Genomic DNA, 25,247 nt, shown 5'->3' on the forward strand with positions numbered 1-25,247 from the left:
GGGCGTGGTGGCGCACGCTTGTAATCCCCGCGCTTGGGAGGCTGAGACAGGAGGATCGCACGGGTTCGAAGCTAGCCTCAGCTACTTAGTGAGGCTCTCGGCAACTTAGTGAGACCCTGTTTCCAAATAAAATATAAAAAAGGTCTGGGTGTATAGCCCGGAGGTAGAAAGCCTCTGGGTTCCACCCCTAGTACCACCAAAAAAAAAACAAAAACCAAAACAAAACCCCAGAAATAAACAGAAAATAAAAAGAACCGGCGGTGTAGCCCAGGGTAGAATGCACCTGGATTCAATCTCAGTGCCAACGTGTGTATGTGGGGGGGGGGGGACACTGGTGCAGCCTCCGTGTTTGCCAAAGTAAGGGCAGTGTCTCATGATCCTCCATCTCCCCTCCTCCTCTCTGTGACTGCTCTCTCAAGCACAGTAACTGCTCACCTCTTCTCCAAGGTCAGGACAGCCTGTGTGTGCCCATTATGTTCCTGATGCCCTCAAGTGCAGTTCGTGCCGATGTTCCCCTCAGTCCCTGGCACGGAGTCCAGTGTGCTCCTGTACCTTAAAGGACATTGTGTGCTGTGCGCCACTGTGTGCCCCCTGCCTCCCCCCTGCAGTGAGCCTGAGAACCTTAGGACTCAAGAGTGGGGTAAATGCAGGCTGAGCAGCTGAGGGACTGGGGGTGCTTCAGAGGTTAACAGGAAGGACCTTTGGGCTGTTGCATGGAAATCAGGCTATGGACAACAGCGGGAGCCTAGACATGGGGTTGTATTTTCCCCCCCGATACTTTACATCCAGACAGACTATCATTATTGGACCTCTGAATTTCCCTTCTGTCTCCTTTCTCCTAGGAGCCCCATGGCACCTGCCCAGCCCCACCTCAGACCATCTTGACAAAGTCGTGGGCTCCATGGAGCCGCCCCGGGCCCCCCCTGCCAACGGGGCTGAGCCTTCCCGGGCAGTGGGCACTGTCAAAGTGTACCTGCCCAACAAGCAACGCACGGTGGTGAGTATCAGGGCAAACCCAGTAGAGGTTGTGGGTGGACCCAGGTGTAGGTCTGAGATTGGACAGGTGATAAGAGCTGGGCGGGTTGCTGGAAACTGTTGCAGAGGGCTGGGAGAATCAGTGAGCACCCGCACCGGGCACTGAGGACCCCACCTCTGCACACAAATGCACAGGTGACTGTTCGAGATGGCATGAGTGTCTACGACTCTCTAGACAAGGCCCTCAAGGTGCGGGGCCTCAATCAGGACTGCTGCGTCGTCTACAGGCTCATCAAGGGGTAAGTGTAGTGGTCATAAGAGTATGGCCGAGCATGGCGGTGTATGCCTTGATCCCAGCTACCGTGTGTGTGGGGGGCTGAGGTAGGAGAATCACAGTTTCAAGGCCAGCCCAGGCAACTTAGTGAGACCCTGTCTCAAAATAAAAAGGGCTGAGGATGCGGCTCAGAGGTAGAGCACTTGCGTAGCATGTTTGAGGCCCTGGGTTCGATCCCTAGTACCGCAAAAAACAGTGTGACCCCCCCGCCCAGTGCCATCTATTGGACGCCCTACCTCTCTCCCCTTTTCAGAGTCATCTTATTCATCTTTTACTCTGTCCTGGAGTCTTCCACTAGTTCATTTAATCCATGAGCCTGTCCGTCTTTTGTTTCATTTCTTCATTAGCTAATTGGCCTGGATAGTCTGCAGCTCACCTGCTCTCGCTTTTTTTTTGGTGTACTGGAAATTGAACCCAGGCACATTCTACTTATGAGCTCGCCTCCAGGCACTTTTTGTTTTTTGCTTTGAAACAGAGTTTCGCTAGGGTGATGAGAATCTCACTACTTGCTGAGGCTGTCCTCCGACCTGTGATCCTCCTGTCTCGGCCTCCCAAATTGTGGGATTACAGGACTGCTCCGCCACGGCCGGCTCAGCTCATTCTCCTCTCGGCCTCCGAGTCCTCGCCCTGCTCTGCCACCTCCTCCTATAGCTCACCTCTCTTGCTCTTTCGTGCTTTCACGAGCGCCTCAGCTCTCTCCTTCCTTGGTTTCCCCATTCTCTTGAGTTGGGCCTTGATGACCTTCCATCTGTTCCTCTCTTCCAGGGTTCTTTAATTTTTTGACCCAGTTTACACATGGCATTTTATTGTTTCAATGCCTCACCACTCCTTGGCGAGGGGCTAGCTTGGCACTTTTAGCACGTGGTTGTGTAGTTTTATTTGCCTCTCATTTGCAGATAAGGGCATGGGCACCAGGTGCAGGGATACATGCCTATAATTCTAGTTCTTGTGAGGCTGAGACAGGAGGAGAGCAGGTTCAAGGACAGCCTTAACAACTTAATGAGACCTTCAGGAACTTAGCCAGACCCTGTTTCAAAATTAAGAATAAAGCCGGTAGCCAGGCGTGGTGGCGCACGCTTGTGATCCCAGCATTCGGGAGGCTGAGATCGGAGGATCACTGTTCGCGGACAGCCTCAGCTACTTAGTGAGGCCCTCTGCAACTCAGTGAGACCCGGTTTCAAAAAAGAATAAAAAATAGGGCAGAGGGTGTAGCTCGAAGGTCAAATGCCCCTGGGTTCCATTCCCAGACCTGCAAAAAAAAATAAAAAATAAAAAATAAAAATAAAGCCGGGCATGGTGGCGCACGCTTGTAATCCCAGCATTTGGGAGGCTGAGACAGGAGGGTCTAGGTTTGCGAACAGCCTCAGCTACTTAGCAAGGCCCTCTGCAACTCAATGACACGCTGTTTCAAAATAAAGAATAAAAAATAGAGCAGGGGGTGTAGCTCAGAGGTAGGATTCCCCTGGTTTCCATCCCCAGTACTGAAAAAAAAAAATTAAGAATAAAAAGTGCTGGCCGGGCGTGGTGGCGCACGCTTGTAATCCCCGTGCTTGGGAGGCTGAGGCAGGAGGTTTGCGCAGATTCGAAGCCAGCCTCAGCTACTTAGTGAAACCTTCTTTCCAAATAAAATAGAAAATAGGTCCGGGAGTGTAGCCCAGAGGTGGAAAGTCCCTGGGTTCCACCCCCATACCACCGAAAAAAAAAAAAAAGTGCGGGAGGTGTGGCTTGGAGGTAGAACGCCCCTGGATTCAATCCCTAGTACCAATAAAAGAGCCTGGGCTCTTCTCAGAGCCTCCTGTTAGCCTTAGACAAGTCACTTTATCCCTCTGAGCCTGTTTCCCCATCTATAAAGTGGGGCCAAGAATAATGACTCACTGAATGAGAATTAAGCAGGCCAGATATTAGTCGTGGGCTTAGAGGGACTTCGGAGCTTCCGTGCCTGCCCTCTTGTTTCCTTCCATGCCCTCTGCAGACGGAAGACAGTCACTGCCTGGGACACGGCCATCGCCCCCCTGGATGGTGAGGAGCTCATCGTGGAGGTCCTGGAAGATGTGCCGCTGACTATGCACAATTTCGTGAGTACAGAAGCATGGTGGGGGCGGGCTGGGGCGGCGGCTTGGCCAGGCCTCGACGCTGCCCGTCGTGTGCCAGCAGGTACGGAAGACCTTCTTCAGCCTAGCGTTCTGCGACTTCTGCCTTAAGTTTCTGTTCCATGGCTTCCGCTGCCAGACCTGTGGCTATAAGTTCCACCAGCACTGTTCCTCCAAGGTCCCCACTGTCTGCGTTGACATGAGTACCAACCGCCGACAGTGAGCCGGCTTGGGGTGGCTGGGGGATGGGGGAACCAAGGCCTTCCAGACCGCTGACATATGTCCTCTCCTTTTATACCCTGAATGCCTTCAAGGTTCTACCACAGTAGCCAGGATTTGTCTGGAGGCTCCAGGCACCACGAGGCTTCTTCAAACCGCCCCCTGATTGAACCGCTAACCCCCCAGGGTCCCAGGTAGGGATGCCTCAGAGCTACTGGAGACCACAAACCATACTTTGTTCGCTTGTTTACTTGCTATACTTTTATTGAGCAGCTTGGCTATAGGCTCTTGGGCAAGTCACTTAAATTCTCTGGCTTTAGTTTTCTCATCTGTAAAAAAGGGAATGATACTTTTTCCCACACAGGTGAGGACTAGTGAGCTAAGACATGTCCAGTGCTTAGCGCAGGATCTCATAAAAGATCCCGGTAAAGATCTGGTCATTGTTTTGCATGCATACGCGCATACCGTATGTTCAAGCATTCCCGCCTTGCAGCGTGAGTGCGTGTGTGTGTTTTACTGGAGATTTATCCCAGGGTTATTTTGTCTCTGAACTATACCCCCAGCCCTATTTTTATTTATTTATTTATTTATTTATTTATTTATTTATTTAATTTTTTGGCGGTACTGGGGATGGAACCCTTCCCGGGCTACACTCCCAGACCTATTTTATATTTTTTTGTTTAGAAACAGGGTGACTTAAGCCAGCAAGGTTGGCTTCGAACCTGTGTGATCCTCCTGTCTCTGCCTCCCAAGCACGGGGATTACAAGCGTGCGCCACCATGCCTGGCTTTTGTTTTTGTTTTTGTTTTTGTTTTTGGTGGTACTGGGGTTCCTGGAAGCCCTTCTACCTCCGGGCTACACTCCCAGACCTATCTTTTTTTTTTTGAAATAGGGTCTCTTAAGCCAGCGCAGCTGGCTTCGAACCTGCGCGATCCTCCTGTCTCCGCCTCCCGAGCGCGGGGATTACAAGCGTGCGCCACCATGCCCAGCCTATTTGTTATTTTGAAACAAGTCCTCACTAAAATTTTGAGGCTGACCTTGAACCTGAAATCTTCATGTCTCAGCCTCTCAAGTACTAGTGTTACAAGCATGTGCCACCATGTCTGGCTTTATTATTTTTATTAATTATGAACATGTATAAGCATTTTTTTTGCAGTACTAGGATGAAACCCAAGGGCATTCTAATATCTGAGCTACACCCTCAGCCCTTTTTTCTTTTTTCTTTTTTTTCCAGTACTGGGGATGGAACCCGGGGGGCATTCTACCTCCGAGCTACAGAGCTACATCCCCAGCACTATTTTATTTTATTCTTTACTTTAAAACAGGGCCTCACTAAGTTGCAGAGGGCCTCACCAAATAGCTGAGGCTGTCCACGAACCTGGATTCTCCTGTCTGACTCCCAACTGCTGGGATTACAAATGTGTGCCACCACGCCCGGCTTATATATAGGAATCTTTAACTGCTTTTTTTATTCTTCCAGTGTACCCATACTTAAGCATTTCCATTTTGAAATATGTATAATTTTATCATAAATTACTTCCCTTAGCCAGGCGTGGTGGTGCATGCTTGTAACCCCAGCATTCGGGAGGTTGAGACCAGAGGATCGCGGTTCGCAGACAGCCTCAGCTATTTAGTGAGGCCCTCTGCAACTCAGTGGGACCTGGTTTCAAAATAAAGAATAAAAAATAGGGCAGGGGGTGTAGCTCGGAGGGCGAATGCCCCTGGGTTCCTTTCCCAGAATTGCAAAAATAAATAAATAAATTACTTCCTCCCTTTTATTTCTCTTTTAAGTACTATATATGCCAGTATAGAAATGTATATTTTGTAATGTATATACCTAATATAGTTTAATATGTATGTTATTATATCTATTGTGTTATATAATATTTTTATATATAATGTAGAGTAGTTTGTACTTCTATATAATACATGAAAAGGTAATGTTCGGGTATTATATTTTTAATTATGGGTGTCTGTGATTTATACATCTCTGAATTTCATTTTGGGGGAGTGAAGGAACAAAAATATTCTTGTGCCATATATGGTGGCACAGGCCTGTGATCCTAATACTTGGGAGGCTGACAGAGGAGAAACACAGGTCTAAGGCCAGCCTTGGCAACTTAGCAAGACCCTGTTTCCAAATACAGAAATCAAAAGGGCTTGGAGTATAGCTCAGAGGTACAATGCCCCTGTGTTTAGTCCCCAGTATCACATACACAAACAAATATATAACATTTTAATATGTACAATCTGTTTAAGTATGGCTTGTATGTATAACATATAATATGATAATATATATATTGGGGGGTCTGGGGATGGAACCCAGAGGCATTTGACCTCTGAGCTACACCCCCTACCCAATTTTTTATTTTATTTTATTTTATTTTTTGTGTGTGTGGTACTGAGGGTGGAACCCAGGGGCTTTCTACCTCTGGGCTATACTCCCAGACCTATTTTATACTTAATTGGAAACAGGTTCTCACTAAATTGCTGAGAGCCTCACTAAGTAGCTGAGGCTGGCTTTGAACCTATGTGATCCTCCTATCTCAGCCTCCCAAGCACTGGGATTACAAGCGTGCGCTACCACACCCGGCTCCCAATTTTTTATTCTTTATTTTTAAATTTTATTTATTTATTTATTTATTGGTGGTGGTACTGGGGTTCCTGGAAGCCCTTCTACCTCCGGGCTACACTCCCAGACCTATTTTTATATTTTTATTTGGAAGCAGGGGTCTCCTAAACCAGCGGGCGTGGCTGGCTTCGAACCTGCGTGATCCTCCTGTCTCTGCCTCCCAAGCGCGGGGATTACAAGCGTGCGCCACCACGCGCGGCTTATTCTTTATTTTGAAACAGGGTCTCACTGAGTTGCAAAGGGCCTCACTAAGTAGCTGAGGCTGTCTGCGAACCGCGATCCTCCAGTCTCAGCCTCCCAAATGCTGGGATTACAAGCGTGCGCCACCACGCCCGGCATATATATATATATATATATATTTTTTTTTTTTTAAAACATTGCCATTGTGCCATTGATTTTCTGTGTGTGGTCCTGGGGATTGAACCCAGTCAAGGACATTTTACCTCTGAGTTGTAGTCTCAGCCCTATTTTTCAATTTATAATATTGAAATGGTCTCACTAAGTTGTGTAGGACATCACAAAATTCCTGAAACTAGCTTTAAACTTGCAATCCTCCTCTCTCAGCCTTCTAAGTACTGGGATTACAGGTGTGCACCAGTATGCCCAGCTAACATTGCCATTTAAATACATATATCAGATAGTATGTAATATATTTGAATAATATATATCATTGTAGCCGGGCGTGGTGGTGCACGCTTGTAATCCCAGTGCTTGGGAGGCTGAGACAGGAGGATCACAAGTTCGCGGCCAACCTCAGCAGTTTAGTGAGACCCTGTTTCCAAATAAACAATAAAGTCAGGTTGGGGATGTAGCTGAGAGGTAGGATGCCCCTGAGTTTAATCCTCAGCACCACAAAAAACAAGTTTCAGAGAGCTTCCCGCCACATACCTGCGTCCTTCTTTCTCCTTCCCCATACACGTCGGTGAGATTGACAGTGGAACCTTGTTCTGCTTTGTTTTTTCCTTTCTTGCCGTCACCAGCAGGCATGTGACGTGTTCTTGGTTTTTCATTCTCTCCCCCTCTGCTGGCATATTAGCCCCACAAGGGCAATAATTTTGATTTTTTTTTCTTTTTTTGCCGGTCTGGGGATGGAACCCAGGGGCATTTGACCTCCAAGCTACACCCCCTGCCCTATTTTTATTCTGTATTTTGAAGCCGGGTCTCACTGAGTTGCAGAGGGCCTCACTAAGTAGCTGAGGCTGTCCGCGAACCGCGATCCTCCAGTCTCAGCCTCCCGAATGCTGGGTGTACAAGTGAGCACCACCACGCCCGGCTTCACTTTGATTTATTTTGTTCCCAGTTTTCTCTCTACCACCTACAGCTGTGTCTGGCACACAGCAGGCACTCAATAAGTGTTTCTTGAGACACGGATGATACTGGTGTGGCTAGTAGAACTGGTTGCTCGGTATTAGCAAAGCGCGCACTCAGCGTGGCACTATGGGATGTTGTGGTTCATGCCACAGCAGTTTCCTGCCTTCTCCCGGCAGCCCCCGCACTCAGCACCGGGACCCCGAGCACTTCCCCTTCTCCGCCCCAGCCAACGCCCCCCTGCAGCGCATCCGCTCCACGTCCACACCCAACGTCCACATGGTCAGCACCGCAGCGCCCATGGACTCCAGCCTCTTGCAGGTGGGTGCCGGGGGGCAGCAGTGGGGGGCTCAGGGCAGGGGCAGAGCCACTTCAGTTGCCTCTGCCTGCTCACCTCGATCCCCGTCCTGTCTCCCTTCCAGTATACTGCACAGAGTTTCAGCACCGATGGTGAGTGCCCACCCTGCCCCAAGCCATTCCCATACCCCTCGCCCTTCCCCACCCTGCCAGCCCACTGGCCTGCACCCACACCCTCCCCACCACCGCAGCTGCCGGGAGTAGAGGTGGTGGCGACGGAGCGCCCCGGGGCAGCCCCAGCCCATCCAGCTTGTCCTCGGGGAGGAAGTCCCCACATTCCAAGTCACCTTCAGAGCAGCGGGAGCGGAAATCCCTGGCCGAGGAGAAGAAGAAAGTGGTATGCTCAAGGGGGCCTTGGAGGGGCGCCACGCTTTGAGTGACGTGGGCCAAGCGGTGCTGCGGGCGGCCCCTCACTCACTCCCCTCCGGCCTACAGAAGAACCTGGGGTACCGGGACTCGGGCTATTACTGGGAGGTGCCCCCCAGCGAGGTCCAGCTGCTCAAGAGGATTGGCACGGGCTCCTTCGGCACGGTGTTTCGAGGGCGCTGGCATGGCGACGTGGCGGTGAAGGTGCTCAAGGTGGCCCAGCCCACGGCCGAGCAGGCCCAGGCTTTCAAGAATGAGATGCAGGTGCTCAGGTGAGACGAGGGGCATGGCAGGAACAGATTCGGGGGCTCGGGAAAGCCATGCTCTGGGTGCTGCCTGGATGGCATCTGTGTTATGGCGTGTTGGTACCATGATCAGAAGTAGTTTCTGTTTTAATGATGTTTAGATAGACAACCTCTGATGTTGTGTACACACACACACACACACACACACACACACACACACACACACATTCTCTCTGTCTCACACATATATTTTGTTCTCTCTCTCTCCTCCCCTCCCTCCCGGGGATTGAACCTAGGGGCGTTCTACCTCCAAGCCACCCCCTTAACCCTTTTTATTTTAATTTTTTGATACTGAGGACTGAACCCAGGGGCATTCTACTTCCATATGATAGCCCCAGCCTTTCTTCCTTTGAAACAAGGTCTCACTAAGTTGCTCAGGCTGGCCTGGAATCTCAGCCTCCCAAGGACTGGGATTACAGGCAATTACGCCTGGCTTGATGCTGTTAATATTAAAGCTGTATTGAATAGTGGCTCTACTTCCAGATTATGGGTCTTCTCCTTTGCCCGCTGGGAGCTGGGTCTGGGCATAGGCCTTCATTGCCATGATCACGACGGGCGTGGCAGTGAAGAGCGCGCCTCGTGTCTTCCTTCCTCTCTGTGGTGCTGTGTCATTCATGTTTATTGTGTTACAGTCTTGTTATCAATGAGTTATAACAACAACCTAATGCAAGAAACAGTATTGTTAATGATAATCATGACTATAGCCGGGCGTGGTGGCGCACGCTTGTAATCCCCGCGCTTGGGAGGCTGAGACAGGAGGATCGCGCAGGTTTGAAGTCAGTCTCAGCTACTTAGTGAGCTCTCAGCAACTTAGTGAGACCCTGTTTCCAAATAAAGTAGAAAAGTAGAAAAGCCCCTGGGTTCCACCCCCATTACCACACAAAAAATCATGACCATAATCTAATCATTAAGATTATAATTGCTAGCTGGGTATGGTGGCACACGCTTGTAATCCCAGCATTTGGGAGGCTGAGACCGTAGTATTGCGGTTCACGGACAGCCTCAGCTACTTAGGCCCTCCGCAACTTAGTGAGACCCGGTTTCAAAATAAAGAATAAAAAACAGGGCAGGGGGTGTAGCTTGGAGATCAAATGCCCCTGGGTTCCATCCCCAGACCCGAAAAAAAAAGATTTTAATTGCTGTGCTGGGCGCAGTGGTGCACACCTATAATCCCAGTACTTTGGAGGTTGAGATAAGAGGATCACAGGTGTGAGGCCAGCCTCAAAATGAGTAAGACCCTGTTCCAAGAATAAAAAAGAGAAAGGGCTGGCAGTATAAAGGTAGAAATGCCCCTGGGTTCAACACCTGGTACCAAAAAAATTATAATTGCTGCAATTAAACTGTAATTAACCCTATATTAATTCATTCCTGCTAAGAAACCCAAGTTTTTAATAGAACTATATACCTATATTCTATAAAAGCAGGCTGGTATAGTTGTGTGTGTGCAGTGCTGGAGATGGAACCCAGGGTATTGCACACACCAGGCGTGCACTCTGCCACTGAGCTACGCCCGCATCCCCAGAACTGTTGAGTTTCTGCCGCTCCTAGGAATGCCAACATGGGGCCCCCCTCTGTCAAACGGACACAGTTACGTTACAGAGTCGACATCATCACAATGACTTGTTCTTTATTAGCACAGTAAGAGAATGTTTACCCCCAGTTCCTCTGAAATGGCAGTGATTTGAGAATCTGTGACTTTGCGCTGTATTCATGTTTGAGTGGGGGGCACTGGGATGGAACCCAGGGCCATTCTACCTCTGAGCTATGCCCCCAGCCCTATTCAGCCCTATTTTATTTTTATCTTGCAACACTGGGAATTGAACTCACGGGCGTTCTGCCTCTGATCTACATCCCCATCCCTAGTGAGACCCTATTTCAAACTAAAAATATAAAATAGGGATGGGGGTATAGATCAGAGGTAGGGTGCCGGGGCCACACTGTGACTAGAATCCAGAATCTGTGAGATATGTTTGCCAGGCTATGATTTTCTGCCTCCTGTCTCAGCCTCCCAAGTACTGGGATTACAGGCATGTGCTACCACACCCAGCTCTATTTTATTTATTTATTTATTTATTTATTATTTATATATTTATATATTGGTGGTACTGGGGTTCCTGGAAGCCCTTCTACCTCCGGGCTACACCCCCAGACCTATTTTTTATATTTTTATTTGGAAACAGGCTGTCTTAAGCCAGCGCGGCTGGCTTCGAACCTGCGCGATCCTCCTGTCTCCGCCTCCCAAGCGCGGGGATGACAAGCGTGCGCCACCACGCCCGGCTGATTTTTTTATTTTGAAACAGGGTCTCACTAAATTGCTGAGGCGCTCTCTAAATTGCCGGGCCTGGCCTCAAACCTGCGAGCCTCCTATTTCAACCTCACAAGTATTGGGATTATATTCCTGCGCCACCATGCTCGAGATTAAGAATCCTCCTGTGGTGGGCCAGGGGTGGAGCTCAGTGGTTGAGCATATATTTAGCATTCGCAAGCCCTGGGTTTGAGCCTCAGCACCAAAAAGAGGCAATAAATAAATAAATAAATAAATCCAAGATAAAAAAGGGTCCTCATGATCTCTGTTATCCTCTGTGATATGAGCAAAATTGCAGAGCATCACCCATGTTATTTGTATTCTTGTTATCATTCCTAAATGTGGTTGATGCTGCCATAAGGAATGAAGCTTTTCTCGTAAACTGGGGTAAGACGATTCACACCTGATAGGGTCCCGTGAGCTAGACACAGTTCCCAGGAGCGATGGCAACAGCGATGGTGGAAAGTTCAGAGCACCGCCTGTGTGTTCAGCCCCACCTTACACCATTTTTGCTCACCCCTCCCGACATCCCTCTGAGGCAGTGACTGGAGTGATCTCGGTTTTGCAGTTGAGTACCATGAGGACCAGAGAGGTTATATATCCTCCACGAGGTTGCAGATGAATGGCTGGTGATGCCTAACTTTGAACTCAGGAGATCACATTAGTCCAGAATCCAAACTCGCTGCTTCTTAGGCTTTCATGGGGCTGTAATCTTCACAGGTCACCCTTTTTTTCTGTGCGTGTGGTTCTAGGGCTTGAACCCAGGGGCATTCTGCCTCAGAGCTACAGCCCCAGCCCTTTTTATTTTATAACAGTCTTGCAGCTGGGCGTGGTGGTGCACACTTGGAATCCTAGCATTTGGGAGGCTGAGATGGGAGGTGGCCAGCCTCAGCTACTTTTTGAGATCCTTTGCAATTCAATGAGGCCCTGTTTCAAAATAAAGAATAAAAACATAGGGCTGGGGGTGTCACTCAGAGGTAGAATGCCCCTGGGTTCCATTCCCAGTAACACACACACACACACACACACACACACACACACACACACACACACAAAGTCTCGCTGTTGCTGAGGCTGTCTTTATACCTGCAATCCTCCTGTCTCAGTCTCTCAAGTACTGGGATTACAAGCCAGCGCCAACACACCCAGCTTATCACCCATATTTTGACCCCACATTTATCAGTGAGATGCTTTATCAATGAAGAAGTTTGGCATTATACTTTCCTTTAAAAAAAAAAAACAACACGGGCATTTTACCCCCAAGCTATACCCCAGCCCAAATTTATTTGAAACAGGGTCTCACTAAGCTGCTGAGACCAGCCTCAAACCTGGATCCTCTTGTCTCAGCCCCCAAGTACAAGGATTACAGGTGTGCTCCACCACACCTGGCTGGCATTCTACTTTCTTATCTGCAGAATCTCCAGGCCCAGGCATCGGTCCAAGTCTGAGTTGTGGATGGTGTGTACAATTAGAGACACCGCTAGTAGGCTGAGGGGTGGGCCCGTAATCCCTCCTTCCTGTTTTTGTCGGGCCCCTCCAATGAGGAAGCTCAGGACAGAAGCCCCAGGCAGAAAATCATAGCCTGGCAAAGATGTCTCACAGATTCTGGATTCTACTGACAGTGCGGCCCCAGCACCCTACAAGACAGGGTGAGTCAGGTGCGGCAATGCGTGCCTGCCGTCCCAAGTGACTTGGGAGGCCCAGGCAGGAGGATTGCGGGTTCAAGGCCAGCCTGGGCCACTCAGCAAGCCTTCATCTCAAAATGAAACTATAAAAGGGCTGGAAATAGAGCTCAGAGGCGCTGTGTTCCTAGGTTCAGTCCCACACAGGGCGAGTTGACGTCGGTGAGCAATGCCATTCCTGATGCTCTCTTAGTGCGTGACAGCTGCTCTTGTCCCACCTTGTTCCCTGCCTGCAGGAAAACACGCCATGTCAACATCTTGCTGTTCATGGGCTTCATGACCCGGCCAGGCTTTGCCATCATCACACAGTGGTGCGAGGGCTCCAGCCTCTACCACCATCTGCACGTGGCCGACACACGCTTTGACATGGTCCAGCTCATCGACGTGGCCCGGCAGACTGCCCAGGGCATGGAGTGAGCCCCCTGTCTCAGGGTCTGGGGAGGGGGGCCGGGGGGGAAGGTGGGGGAGAGGAAGGAGCCTCTGGCCAATTCACTGCCTGCCTCCGCCCCACAGCTACCTCCATGCCAAGAACATCATCCATCGAGACCTGAAGTCCAACAGTATCTACCTGTCCCTGGGCTGGATGGGGGACTCGCTCTTGTCTAGGGATGAAGAGGAAGGGGCAGGTGGCACGTGGTTCCTTGCCAGATGGCAGGACTGGCTAGTGAGGGGCTTTGATGGGGGGTTCTTGGTCAGGAGTCAGAGGCGTGGCTGGTTCAGCTGAGGACTCTGGTCGGGGTGTGAAGTGTCGCAGTTGGGAACATTATGGGGAGTTCTGTTTGGAGTTATAGGCATGAAAAACTTGGGTGCCATTCAAGGGGCTTCCAGGTCAGGGGTCACGGTGGGACAAGTGTGCAGGGCTTTAGTCATGGATGGGTCTTTTAATTTAATTTAATTTTTGTGATACTAGGGTTTGAACCCAGAGGCATTTTACCACTGACAGACACCCCCAGCCTCCCCCCCACACCACATTTTTAATTTTGAAACAGGGTCTCGCCAGGTTGCTGAGAGTCTTGATATGTTGCTGAGGCTGGTATTGAACCTGTTGATCCTCCTGTCTGAGCCTCCCAAGTACTGGAGTTACGGGCATGCACTACCGCGCTCAGCTCATGGATGCCTTTTATGGGGTTCAGGGTCATGGCTGCTGTAGAGGGTATTAATGGGAGCTTCTTAGGCAAGGTGAGAGGCTTGGCTACGGTAGTGACCCTTAACCCCGGCGGACATCTTCCTACATGAGGGGCTCACAGTGAAGATAGGCGACTTCGGCCTGGCCACAGTGAAGACGCGGTGGAGTGGGGCCCAGCCCTTGGAGCAGCCGTCTGGCTCTGTGCTTTGGATGGTGAGCTGAGCCAGGTCTAACGGTGGGCCTAGAAGGACACGTGCTCCTGGCGTTGGGCATGCAAGGCAAACAGACAAGGATGCCTGTGCCTGGTGTGGGGATCTGGACCACTCATGTTTCACCTCTGGGGGTGGCTCTGCGCTGTACCCAGCGTGGCCAGCAGGGTCCGGGACTGGGGGGCATCCATTTGTGGACCCCATGGTTCCCTTACCCTGTCTGTCATATCAAGGCGGCCGAGGTGATCCGTATGCAGGACCCGAACCCTTACAGCTTTCAGTCAGACGTCTATGCCTACGGGGTGGTGCTCTATGAGCTCATGACCGGCTCGCTGCCCTACAGCCACATCGGCAGCCGCGACCAGGTGAGCCCCGCGGTTCCCCTCAGACCTCGTGCCCCGGGGCCTCTGTACACACCAAGAATGCTACACTTCCCCTAGAAACCTAGGATTTTCTGGGATGAGAACTCGGAGGCAACCCCCTAAGGTGTCCCCTATCAACGCTCCCCGTATCCCTCCACATCTACAAACCTCAAGAGTCCTCTGAAGCCTATACCCAATACGCTCCTCAGTCCCCAGCTACCTGGAAGCCTCTGAATTCCTAGACACAATCTTCTGTTTTGGGTACCCAAAATACCCCAAGGCCCCCAAACTCAGAATCATTCCATTTCTCCCAAAAAACAGAATCCCTTTGTGCTTCTAGAATATTCACACACAATACCCAAGCTTTAAATATCTGGCAGGCCTGGGACCCTAATGCTATGGGCCCTAGACTCACATATCTTCAGGTTCTAGGCCCTCAGAAACCCAGGATCCTCTAGACTCCTGATACCAAATGCTTAGTAGGCCCTGAATACTCAATCCTACAGGCCACAGGGACTTGTAGACATCTAGATCTCATACCCCCCCATGAAATGCAGGTTTCCCTAGACCAGAGCTCCACATTTCCCTGACACTCAGTACTTTCCAGACTCCTGATGCCCCTAGAAACCTGTGAACTCAGTCCTCTGGGTCCCACGCACATAAAATTTTTGGCACCCTCAAACTTCTCTGTCCTGCAAGCAGAAAATCTTCCCAAGACCTGAGACCCAGAATCCTCTGGGCCCCAATACCTAGAGCCCCCCAGTTCCTCCAAAATGAGCCTCCCACATCCTCCAAGACACAGAATATCCTGCACCTCCCACCACGAAACCCAGATCACCCCATTCCTGCCCCACCCACAGATCATCTTTATGGTGGGCCGTGGCTATCTGTCTCCGGACCTCAGCAAAATCTCCAGCAACTGCCCCAAGGCCATGCGGCGCCTGCTGTCTGACTGCCTCAAGTTCCAGCGGGAGGAGAGGCCCCTCTTCCCCCAGGTGGGCTGGGTAGGAGGCTGGGTACCCGTGGGGGGACTAGAAGGAAGACTGGAGGTTGAGGTAGATGTAAATGTGAATGTGCTGAAGGTCCAGGTAGAGTGTGAGTGTGTGCGTGCATGCATGTGTGTTCACCTCCATTAGGCTGGGGTTGGAGCTCCAGACCCTCCTTCTCACCCCCTTCTGCTCCCAGATCCTCGCCACGATTGAGCTGCTGCAGCGGTCACTCCCCAAGATTGAGCGGAGTGCCTCCGAACCCTCCTTGCACCGCACCCAGGCTGATGAGCTACCTGCCTGCCTCCTCAGTGCAGCCCGCCTTGTGCCTTAGGCCCCACCCCTTGCCACCGGGGAGCCAATCTCAGCCCGCCATGCCAAGGAGCCCTGCCCACCAGCCAATCAATGTTTCTGCCTTGATACTGCCTCAGGATCCCATGTCCCCCACCCTGGGAGATGCGGGAGTCCCCGGATGCTCTTCCAGTTCCTCGGGAACTGGGGGACTCCCCAAAGACTGAGACCCCTGCCTCCACATTTTGATTTCTTCTTGGTTTTGGGGATACTTCTAAATTTGGGGTGCTCCCCCAATCTCCAATGGCTGGGATTTGTGGCAGGGATTCCGCTCAGAACCTCTCTGGAATTTGTGCCTAATGTGCCTTCACTGGATTTGGGGGTCCCAGCACCCCATGTGGATTTGGGGGTCCCCTCTGCCTCTCCCCTGCCATTCAAGGACCCCCCCTCTTCACCAAGAAGCACAGAATTCTGCTGGGCCTTTGCTTGTTTATTTTGCTTCCCGACTCTTCTCTGGGGTTCAGAGCCGCTGAGGGGTGGGGGAAAGTCCAGGCAAGGAGTGAGGTTGGGGGAGGTGCGGACCACACAAACAGCATCACTGCACGCATCACCACAGGCGGCACGAGGAACGAGGACCACGTATGCCAAGCACGGCACGAGAGGAGGCCACGTCAGTCACAGACACAGACATCACGGCGAAGGTGGGGGAGTGGGAGACCACTGGCCTTCCATGTGCAAAGGATTCTGGGAGGATGTGTAGAGTTTGCATATTTAAAGACAGCTGTCAGAGGCGGGAACTGGGAAGGGAGTCCCTGGGGGAACCGAGGGGTCTCACAGGCGGGAGGAGCTCCCACAAGTTAAGTGAGTTGGGAGGGGAAGGAAAGTCCTGGAGGAACGGTTAAGGGTTAAGTGATGGGTGGCGTTTGAAGATGTGGGTCTCCAGAGATGGGAGATCTGTGGAAAGGGGCTGAAAGGGTTTCTTTGAACTGGAAATTTTTGGTGAGGATAAAGGTGGAGAGACTGAGGACCAGGAATAGGGTTTTCCAGAAGTTTCAGGGGGTTGGGGCCAGAAATGGGTTGCCTGGTATTTGGAAGCTTCCCAGAAGAAAAACTCCCTTTGGGGGTACCAGGAGTGGAGGTGTTCAGGAATTTGGAGGTTCTAAAACAGTAGGTCTTGAGGTGACCAGGAGTGGGGTTCTAAAAGGACCTGGGGGTCCCCGATGTGAGAACTAGATTTAGGACCAGGCTTCTCAAGGGACTCGGCATCTTGAGGAATGAGAAGTGGGGTGGTGGAGAACCAGGAGAGGGTTCTCAAGGGATTTAGAGGTTCCACAAGTGACAGTGGATTCAGGGCCCAGAGAAGGGTTGCCCAGGGATTTGGGGGTTCTCAGAGTGGGGTGTCAGTCGGAGAAGAGGCTGGCGAAAGACTTCCTCAGGCTGCGGATGGTCTCAGCTTTCACCTCGTCCTGGCTAAGGCTGGGCCTGGGCGGGGCTGGTTCTGGAAGGTTGAAGGCATTGGTCAGAGACTGGGATTTGCTAGAGAGAGACAAGGTGGAGGCATGGGAGGAGGGGGAAGAGGAAAGGGAGGAAGGGAGAGAAACACAACGTTACCCCAGGCCCGGCCCCAGCCCTGCCCCTCTGATCCTGGGGCTGTGCCTGTGACCTTCCCACCCACCACTTCGGGCCTGGACCCAGTGGATTCTCGGGCTGGGGGTACTGTTGCCCAGGGCGCCGAGATGGGGGACCAGCTGGGAAGACTTAGCTGTAGGTGTAGACAAGTGGGATTAACGGGAAGAGACTGGGCTTAGTCATCTTTTCTAATTCTAGGCTAGTTTGGCAGGAAGGGGGAGATGAAAGGGCGCTTTCCCGTCCAAGGGAGAGGTGTCTAGGAGGGACTGGGAGGGGAGGGGGCCTGGAGTGGGTTGGGAGGGGCCAGTGTTAGGGGGAGCCGCTGGGTGGGGCCAGGAGATTTTTTGAGCTAAGGGGAAGGTTTTGGAAGAGGCCCAGCAGAAAACAGAGGGGAGGGTATGATGATTTGGGAGGAGTGGTCCGAAAGGATTTGGGGGTGAACCAGAAAGGAGCCTAGACTGTTGGGGAAAGGAGGAGGGAGGAGTGAAATGATACAAAGGCCACGAATCAGCGCAGGGGGCTCAGGAGTCAGTTGGGAGTTTGGCGGGGCAGGCTCTGAGTGTGATGGGGGGGGGGGCTGCTAGGTGCCTGAGCTGGGGACTTTCCCAGGGCTTGTTGGGAGGAATCTGAACTGGAAGGACTTTCTCTAATTCTGGCACCAATTCCCTAGGATGGAAACCAAAGGATGTGGGGTGGAAGGAGGAGCAGGGCCTGGGGGAGGGGTGTGGCCTCTGTCCGAGTTTTCCCACAGAACAGGAACTGGGGCTCAGGAGCATGGGAACTAGGGCTGCCCTGCTGGGAACAGTGCCCGCTTTGTGAGCAGCAAGGCGAAGGCTGCTGTAGGGGTCCCCTTACTTGAGCTGGGGGTGCGGGGGTCCCCCGGCACCGGCGGTGGCGGGTGGCGGCACGTCCTGGCTGGGTTTCTGGGCCAGCTGTGGCTTGGCAGGACGTCCGGCGGGTCCCGGGCCGCTGGGCCTGGGCTGCTGCGTGGTGGGTGGTCCAGCGCGGGGTCCTGGACCTGCCTGGCTGGCCTGGCGTGTGGGGCCGGCGGGGCCTGGGGGTTTCTGGGGAGGGCCTTGGCGCTGCTGCGCACCCGGCGGGGCCCCTGGGGCCTTTGGCGGAGCTGGACCGGAGACAGATGCCTGACGGGTGGCCTGCGGGGGCCCAGCCTGGCGCTGGGGAGACGGGGAGGCGGGCGGGCGGGCTGCCGGGGGCGCTCCGGGGCCTCCAGCCACTGGGCGGGATTGGCGGCCTTGGCCCTGGGTCATCGGTGCACCCTGGGGGGCGGGCTGCTGCGGCGCTGAGGTGGGACTAGGTAGGCGCTGGGGCAGGGGGCTGCCAGCTGGGGGTCCAAGGCCCGAAAGGTGCTGCTGGCCCTGCGGGGGTGGGCGCTGCTGCAATGGGGGTCCCTGGCGCTGGGGGCCCGGGCCTGGCTGTGGAGGGCCGCCTGGGGGACAGAGAGAGAGAGAGAGAGAGAGAGCACTGTGAGAGGGGGCGAGTGAGAGGTGGGGGCTGCCTGGGATTACAGGGGCCCAAGAAAGCCCCCTCGCTTACCCTGGGGCGGGGGTCGTTGCTGAGCAGGGGGGCCAGCAGGCTGCTGGGAGGTCTGGCGGCCCAAGGGCAGGCCCCCTGGGGACGGAGTCTGCGGCAGAGGAAAGGAGAAGTGGTTAAGAAGAGTTCATGCTTGCTGGGCGTGGTGGCACACGCACGCTTGTAATCCCCGCGCTTGGGAGGCGGAGACAGGAGGATCGCTCAGGTTCGAAGCCAGCCGCGCGCGCTGGCTTAGGAGACCCTGTTTCTAAATTTAAAAAAATGTAAAAATAGGTCTGGGAGTGTAGCCCGGAGATAGAAGGGCTTCCAGGAACCCCAGTACCACCAAAAAAAAAAAAAAAAAAAAGTAAAATAGGTAGCTGGGCATGGTGGTGCAGGCTTGTAATCCCCGATCTTGGGAGGCAGAGACAGGAGGACTGTGTAGGTTCAAAGCCAGCCGCGCTGGCTTAAGAGACCCTGTTTCCAAATAAAAAAGTATAAAATAGGTCTGGGAGTGTAACCCGGAGGTAGAAGGGCTTCCAGGAACCCCAGTACCACAAAAAAAAAAAAAAAAAAAAAGAGTTCATGCTTTGGAATCCCAGCATTTGGGATGCTGAGACAGGAGGATCGCACCGAAAGGCTCAGCTACTTAGTGGGGCCCTTTGCAACCCTGTTTCCGAATAAAGCCCAGCGAGGTAGCGCAGCCTTGTAATCCCTGTGCTTGAGAGGCTGAGACAGGAGGATCCCACAGCCTCAGCTACTTAGGGAGGCTCTCAGCAACTTAGTGAGACTCTGTTTCCAAATAAAATATAAGCCTCTGGGTTCCACCCCCAGTACCACCAAAAAAATAAATAAAAAATACAGCCGGGGGTGTAGCTCAGAGGTAGAATGCCCTCCTGGGTTCCATCTCCAGTATGGGGCGGTGGGGGGTACCACTAGTGGGACTCCCTAATCAGAGTAGTAAGGGTTCCCTGGGTGCAAGGTGTTACACACTTGGGGCAGCAGGGAAGTCAGAGGAGCAGCTATTTTCCCTCCTTTTCTTACTGGGGATTGAATCCAGGGGCACTCTACCCCTGAGCTACACCAGTCAAGCCCAGTTTTATGTTCTCATTTCCTTCCTTCCTTCCTCCCTCCCTCTCTCCTTCCATCCCCCACCCCTGCACTGAGATTGAACCCAGGAACATTTTACCACTGAGCTACACCCTCAGCCCTTTTTTAAATTAAAAAAAAATTTTTTGCAGGTCTGGGAATGGAACCCAGGGACATTCGACCTCTGATCTACACCCCCCTGCCCTATTTTGTATTCTTTATTTTGAAACAGAGTCCCATTGCATTGCAAAGGGCCTCACTAAGTTGCTGAGGCTGGCCGTGAACCAAGGTCCTCCAGCGTCAGCCTCCCAAATGCTGGGATTACACGTGTGCACCACCACATCCGGCTGTATATTCTTTATTTTGAAACAAGGTCTCACTAAGTTGCTGAGGCTGACCTTGCCTCTCCCAATTTTCCTGTTTCAGCCTCACAAGTACTGAATTACAGGCATGGGCCAGGAATCTTGGCTATTTAATGTTTTTTTTTTTTTTCAATACTGAGGATTGAACCCAGGGGTATTCTACCTCTGAGCTATACCCAGCACTATTTTTTATTCTTTATTTTGAAACAGGGTCTCAATATGTTGGGGAGGGTCTAAGTAGCTGAGGCTGGCAGCGATCCTGTGATGGTTCTGTCTCAGCCTCCCAAGTACCAGGATTACAAGCGCGGGCCATCATACCCGGCCTATTTATCATTTTCTTAAAGACTGTCAATCTTGGCCACATGTGCATAAAGGTGATGCCTACGTATGTCGCCTCGATGGCGCCCCATGGCGGAGGGCTAGCATCGTCACTAGATCAGTGCCCAGAGCCTGACCTGGCTGTGGGAGCCCCTGCCGGGGGAGGCGTCGCGCTGCCGCTGCCGGGGCAGGACCTGAGTCATCTTGTTGACCACGAGCTCCACGATGAGCTGCTTGTCTTCGTCCTGGTGGTCGCCAATGAGCGGCATGGAGGAGCCCACCACCTAGCAGAGGAAAAGGGACCCAGTGAGGGGAGAGGCGAGAAGTGCGTGTGAGGTGACAGGAGCCACCTTCTTGTTTGGCAAATGCCAAGGTGCCAAGAGGAAGCAAGTTCAGGCTCCCAAGAAGCACCACTGCGTACGGTGAGGAAGGCTCGCCTGATGGAGGGTGCTTGACAGCTTCCCAGGCACTGCAGAGCAGACTCTGCCAATCAGAGCCTCGGCCAAAGGATGGCTTTTTTTTTTTTTTTTTTTGGTACTGGGGATGGAAACCAGAGGCATTTTACCTCTGAGCTACACCCCCAGCCCTGTTTTATTTTATTTTTATTTTGAAACAGGGTCTCAATAGGTTGATGAGAGTCTCTACCTGCTGAGGCTGTCTTTGAACCTGAGAACCTCCTGTCTCAGCCTCCCCAGTACTGGGATTACAGGCTGGAGCCACCACACCTGGCTAAAGGATGACTTTGATATCTTTTTTTTTAATGGTACTAGGGATTGAGGTTACACCCCCAGTCCTTTTTAAATTTTTTTTTTTGAAAAAAGGTCTCACTAGGTTGCTGAGAGTTTCACTAAATTGTTGAGGCTAAAACGGATCTTAAACCTGAGATCCTCCTGTTTCAGCCTCCCAAGTACCGGGATTACAGGTATGTGTCATCATGCACAGCTTCTTTTCCTTCTCGTGTGTGTGTGTGTGTGTGTGTGTGTGTGTGTGTGTGTGTGTGTGTTAGTGTTACTAGGGATTGAACCCGGTGGCATTCTACCTCCAAGCTACACCCCCAGCCCTTTTTTAAAAAAATTTGAAACAGACTCTCAGTTGCTGAGAGTATTGTTACATTGATGAGACTGTCCTCAGCCTCCCAAGTACTGGGATTACAGGCATGTGCCACCACGCCTGGGTTTCTAATGATTGGGAGAAAAATCAAAAGATTTTATGACATGTACAAATGATATGAAATTTAAGTTGTAGTCCCAGTACTTGGGAGGCTTGAGACAGGAAGATCACACGTTTGAGGCCAACCTCAGCTATTTAGTGAGGGTCTATGCAATTTAGTGAGACCCTGTTTTGAAAAATTTTATAAAAACTAGAGCTGGGCGTGGTGGCGCACGCTTGTAATCCCCGCACTTGGGAGGCTGAGACAGGAGGATTGCTTAGGTTTGAAGCCAGCCTCACCTACTCAGTGAGCCTCTCAGCAATTTAGTGAGACCCTGTTTCCAAATAAAAATATAAAATAGGTCTGGGAGTGTAGGCCAAAGGTAGAAAGCCCCTGAGTTCCACCTCTAGTACCACACACAAAAAAAGAATAAAAATTAGGGCTGGGGGTATAGCTCAAAGGTAGAATGCCTCGAGGTTTAATCCTCAGTACTGCAATCAATCAATCAATCAATCAATCAATTTCATGGCCCATAAACAAAGTTTTGGACATTAACACAGTCACATGCCTATTTTCTCTGGCTGCAAAGTGGACTAAGAGAAAAAAGTGGCTGAGACTGTGTGGCCCACAGAGCCTAAATATGTACTGTCTGGTCCTTTAAAGAAAATTTGCTAGTCCCTGATTTATAATTTATAATCTGCTAGGTGCTTTGATTTTACAAAGTGCTTTGCTATTGGACCAGTTCACAGAACACTTTTTTTGATACTGCCTACCCAGATGGATTCTACCTCTAAGTCACACGCCCCCAGCCCTTTTTTTTTTTTTTTTGGTGGTCTTGGGGGTGGAACCCAGAGGCTTTTATATTTTATTTTATTTATTTATTTATTTTTGGTGGTACTGGAGGTGGAACCCAGAGGCTTTCTACCTCCGGGCTATACTCCCAGACGTATTTTATATTTTATTTGGAAACAGGGTCTCACTAAGTTGCTGAGAGCCTCACTAAGTAGCTGAGGCTGGCTTCGAACCTGTGTGATCCTCCAGTCTCAGCCTCCCAAGCGCTGAGATTACAAGCGTGTGCCACCACGCCCAGTTTATTTCTTATTCTGTATTTTGAAATAGTGTCTCACTGAGTTGCAAAGGGCCTCACTAAGTAGCAAAGGTTGTCCTCAAATTGCGATTACAGTGGGGGTGTAGCTCAGAGGTCAAATGCCCCTGGATTCCATCCCCAGTACCGCAAAAGTACATAATAAATAATAAAATAGGGCTGGTAGTGTAGCTCAGACGTAGAGTGTTCCTGGCTCCAATCCCCAGAAGGTGTAGCTTGGAGGTCAAATGCCCTTGGGTTCCATCCCCAGTACTAAAAAAGTAAAAAATTAATTAAATGCTGGGATTACAAGCATGCACCACCACACCCGGCTTAGCAAAATCCTTTTTAAAATAAAAAATAAAATAGCCGGATGCAGTGGCACATGCTTATAATTCCAGTTCTTGAGAAACTGAGACAGGAGGATCATAGGTTTGTGCCCAGCCTTGGCTACTTAGTGAGGCCCTCTGCAACTTAGTGAGACTCTGTTTCAAAAGAAAGAATAAAAAATAAGCCAGGTGTGGTGGCTCAAGCTTGTAATCCCAGCATTTGGGAGGCTAAGAATGGAGGATCACGGTTAGTGGACAGCCTCAGCTACTTAGTGAGGCTCTCCACAACTTTGTGAGACTCTGTTTCAAAATAAAGAATAGAGTCGGGTGTGGTGGCGCATGCTTGTAATCCCAGCATTCGGGAGGCTGAGACAAGAAGATCGCAGTTCGTGGCCAGCCTCAGCTGCTTAGTGAGGTCCTCTGCAACTCAGTGAGACCCTGTTTCAAAATAAAAAATAAAAAATAAGGTAGGGGGTGTAGCTTGGAGGTCAATTGTCCCTGGGCTCCATCCCCAGTACCACAAAATAAAGAAACAAAATAAAGAAATAAAAAATAAAAATAGGGCAGGGGGTGTAGCTCGGAGGTTAAATGCCCCTATGTTCCATCTCCAGACCCACAAAATAAAAAGAATAAAAAAATAGGGTTGGGGGTGTATGTCAGAGGTAGAATGTCCCTGGGTTCCATCCTCAGTACCACAAAAGTAAATAATAAATAAATAAATAAATAAATAATAAAATAGGGCTGGGAGTGTAGCTCAGAGGCAGAGTGTCCCTGGCTCCAATCCCCAGTACCACACAAAAAAGGTAATTAAGTGCTTTGCCATTCACCAAGATGCCTGAGTCACAGAGCGCTTTGCAGTTTAGTAAGTGTTTTACAATCCCCAAGGATTGGCAAAGGTCAAGGTTAGTTAGTTTGGGCAGGTTAGTTTGGGGTTTTTGTTTTCTGTCGTTGGACCTTGCACACGCTAGCCAGCAGGCCACCACTGAGTGTTCGCCATTTGCTAGGGATGTCTCCGTTCACAAGGCACTTCACAGTTTTCTAAGCACCTTGCATCTCTGAAGACTTCCTGAGCCTGGGAGTACTTTACAGTTTGGACTGCTGCTGCCACACACCCGCTCTTCCCTGTGCGCCCCACCGGTCCCTGGGGTTCCCACCTCAATGATGTGATCCCTTCCGTCTTTCCCATGCAGTGCTTCCACCGCGCAGATGTCCAGTCCCCCAAAAATCTCCGAGCACGTATCCACCCACAGCTTGTACCTGCCAAATAAGGGGCAGACAGCCTATCAGCGTCTTGCCCAGGTGGCCGCGCTCCTTCCCTCGCCCCCCCCCCCCCCCGGTTTCCGTTCCCCACCTGTCAGACATGGCAATCTGCTCCAGCATGGCAGAGCCTGTGTTGGTCTTCCAGTTCCCTGACACTGATGTCCTCCTGGGGGACAAGAGAGGAGAGGCTCAGGGGGGCTGGGGCTGCATGGGGCAGTGCAGGCGACCCTCCCCGGGCTCCAAGCTCTCTCTCACATGTAAGCTTTGTAATTCTGCCCAATCTTCTGGACACGGACATCATATTTGGCATCAATGAAGGGCTCGGCAGTGGCGTACGTCTTGGTCAGCGCCACGACGCTTGCGATGTCCTGGAAGTCGTGCTGGTTGTCCACCTTGACCTGTGGCATAGGATGGAGATGAGGACAGCAGTGGGGAGTGGGGGCTCTGCGGAAGGGTATGTGTACACGGCACACAGGCAAGGCAACTACACAAATTAGGCACACCAAGGAACTCAAGCACGCATAATTGTGGGTCTCCTCTTGTGTATGTGTATACACAAAGTAGGGGTATACAACTTTGTGAGCATACTACAAACCATGGAATTGGCCACTTTAAAATGGGTAAGTTGTATGGAGTGTGAATTACACCTCAATAGAGCTGTTAAAAACTGTGTGTATATACAGAATCTGCATATGGACACCCAGACACGAACTCAGTTGTATACACAATATACAAACATACAGAAGCTGGTACACACCCAAACTCACAAGTTACAAGTCTGCTCACAGACACACAGCAAAATCAGCTGGATGGAAAGCAGACAAGACCCTGGAACGCAAAAAAAAATGACATGATGTGTGTTGGGCACAGGGCTGTGAGTATACACACAGACAGCACTGGATACACTAGCATAATAATGGGACACACAAGACTGCCTGAATGTACAACA

The 25,247-nt window shown here is 51.2% G+C and overlaps 2 protein-coding genes across 4 annotated transcripts in view; one reads left to right on the forward strand and one right to left on the reverse strand.

Annotated features, from left to right (window-relative positions):
• Window positions 1-901: 901 nt before the first annotated feature.
• On the forward strand, window positions 902-15,590 carry ARAF (A-Raf proto-oncogene, serine/threonine kinase; the record flags this gene model as incomplete). Of its 2 annotated transcripts, none has more annotated exons than XM_080719230.1 (15): window positions 902-997; window positions 1,171-1,274; window positions 3,282-3,384; window positions 3,464-3,618; window positions 3,705-3,812; window positions 7,738-7,879; window positions 7,981-8,008; window positions 8,107-8,252; window positions 8,351-8,553; window positions 12,810-12,986; window positions 13,087-13,133; window positions 13,794-13,912; window positions 14,142-14,273; window positions 15,131-15,265; window positions 15,456-15,590. In XM_080719230.1, 15 exons carry the CDS (start codon window positions 902-904, stop codon window positions 15,588-15,590), a joined length of 1,830 nt encoding a protein of 609 aa, XP_080575356.1. The 2 variants fall into 2 exon arrangements, with proteins under 2 accessions (XP_080575356.1, XP_080575357.1); XM_080719231.1 differs by having other exon boundaries at window positions 3,714-3,812.
• A 1,357-nt stretch (window positions 15,591-16,947) lies between these two features.
• The window catches only part of SYN1 (synapsin I), a gene marked incomplete at its 3' end in the record, with an annotated part of 50,566 nt that continues 42,266 nt past the window's right edge, over window positions 16,948-25,247 (reverse strand). The window contains exons 7-13 of one of the 2 annotated variants that reach the window (XM_080719228.1): window positions 24,554-24,696; window positions 24,390-24,464; window positions 24,193-24,295; window positions 20,613-20,759; window positions 18,731-18,818; window positions 18,032-18,623; window positions 16,948-17,083 (exon numbers count right to left, since the gene is read on the reverse strand). In XM_080719228.1, coding sequence (XP_080575354.1) covers window positions 16,948-17,083; window positions 18,032-18,623; window positions 18,731-18,818; window positions 20,613-20,759; window positions 24,193-24,295; window positions 24,390-24,464; window positions 24,554-24,696 — 1,284 coding nt within the window. The remainder of the gene's footprint in view (window positions 17,084-18,031; window positions 18,624-18,730; window positions 18,819-20,612; window positions 20,760-24,192; window positions 24,296-24,389; window positions 24,465-24,553; window positions 24,697-25,247) is intronic. The other variant, XM_080719229.1, reaches the window with a different exon arrangement.

The sequence above is a fragment of the Muscardinus avellanarius genome, assembly GCF_963383645.1.
Source record: "Muscardinus avellanarius genome assembly, chromosome: X".
In the NCBI taxonomy this organism is placed as follows: domain Eukaryota; kingdom Metazoa; phylum Chordata; class Mammalia; order Rodentia; family Gliridae; genus Muscardinus; species Muscardinus avellanarius.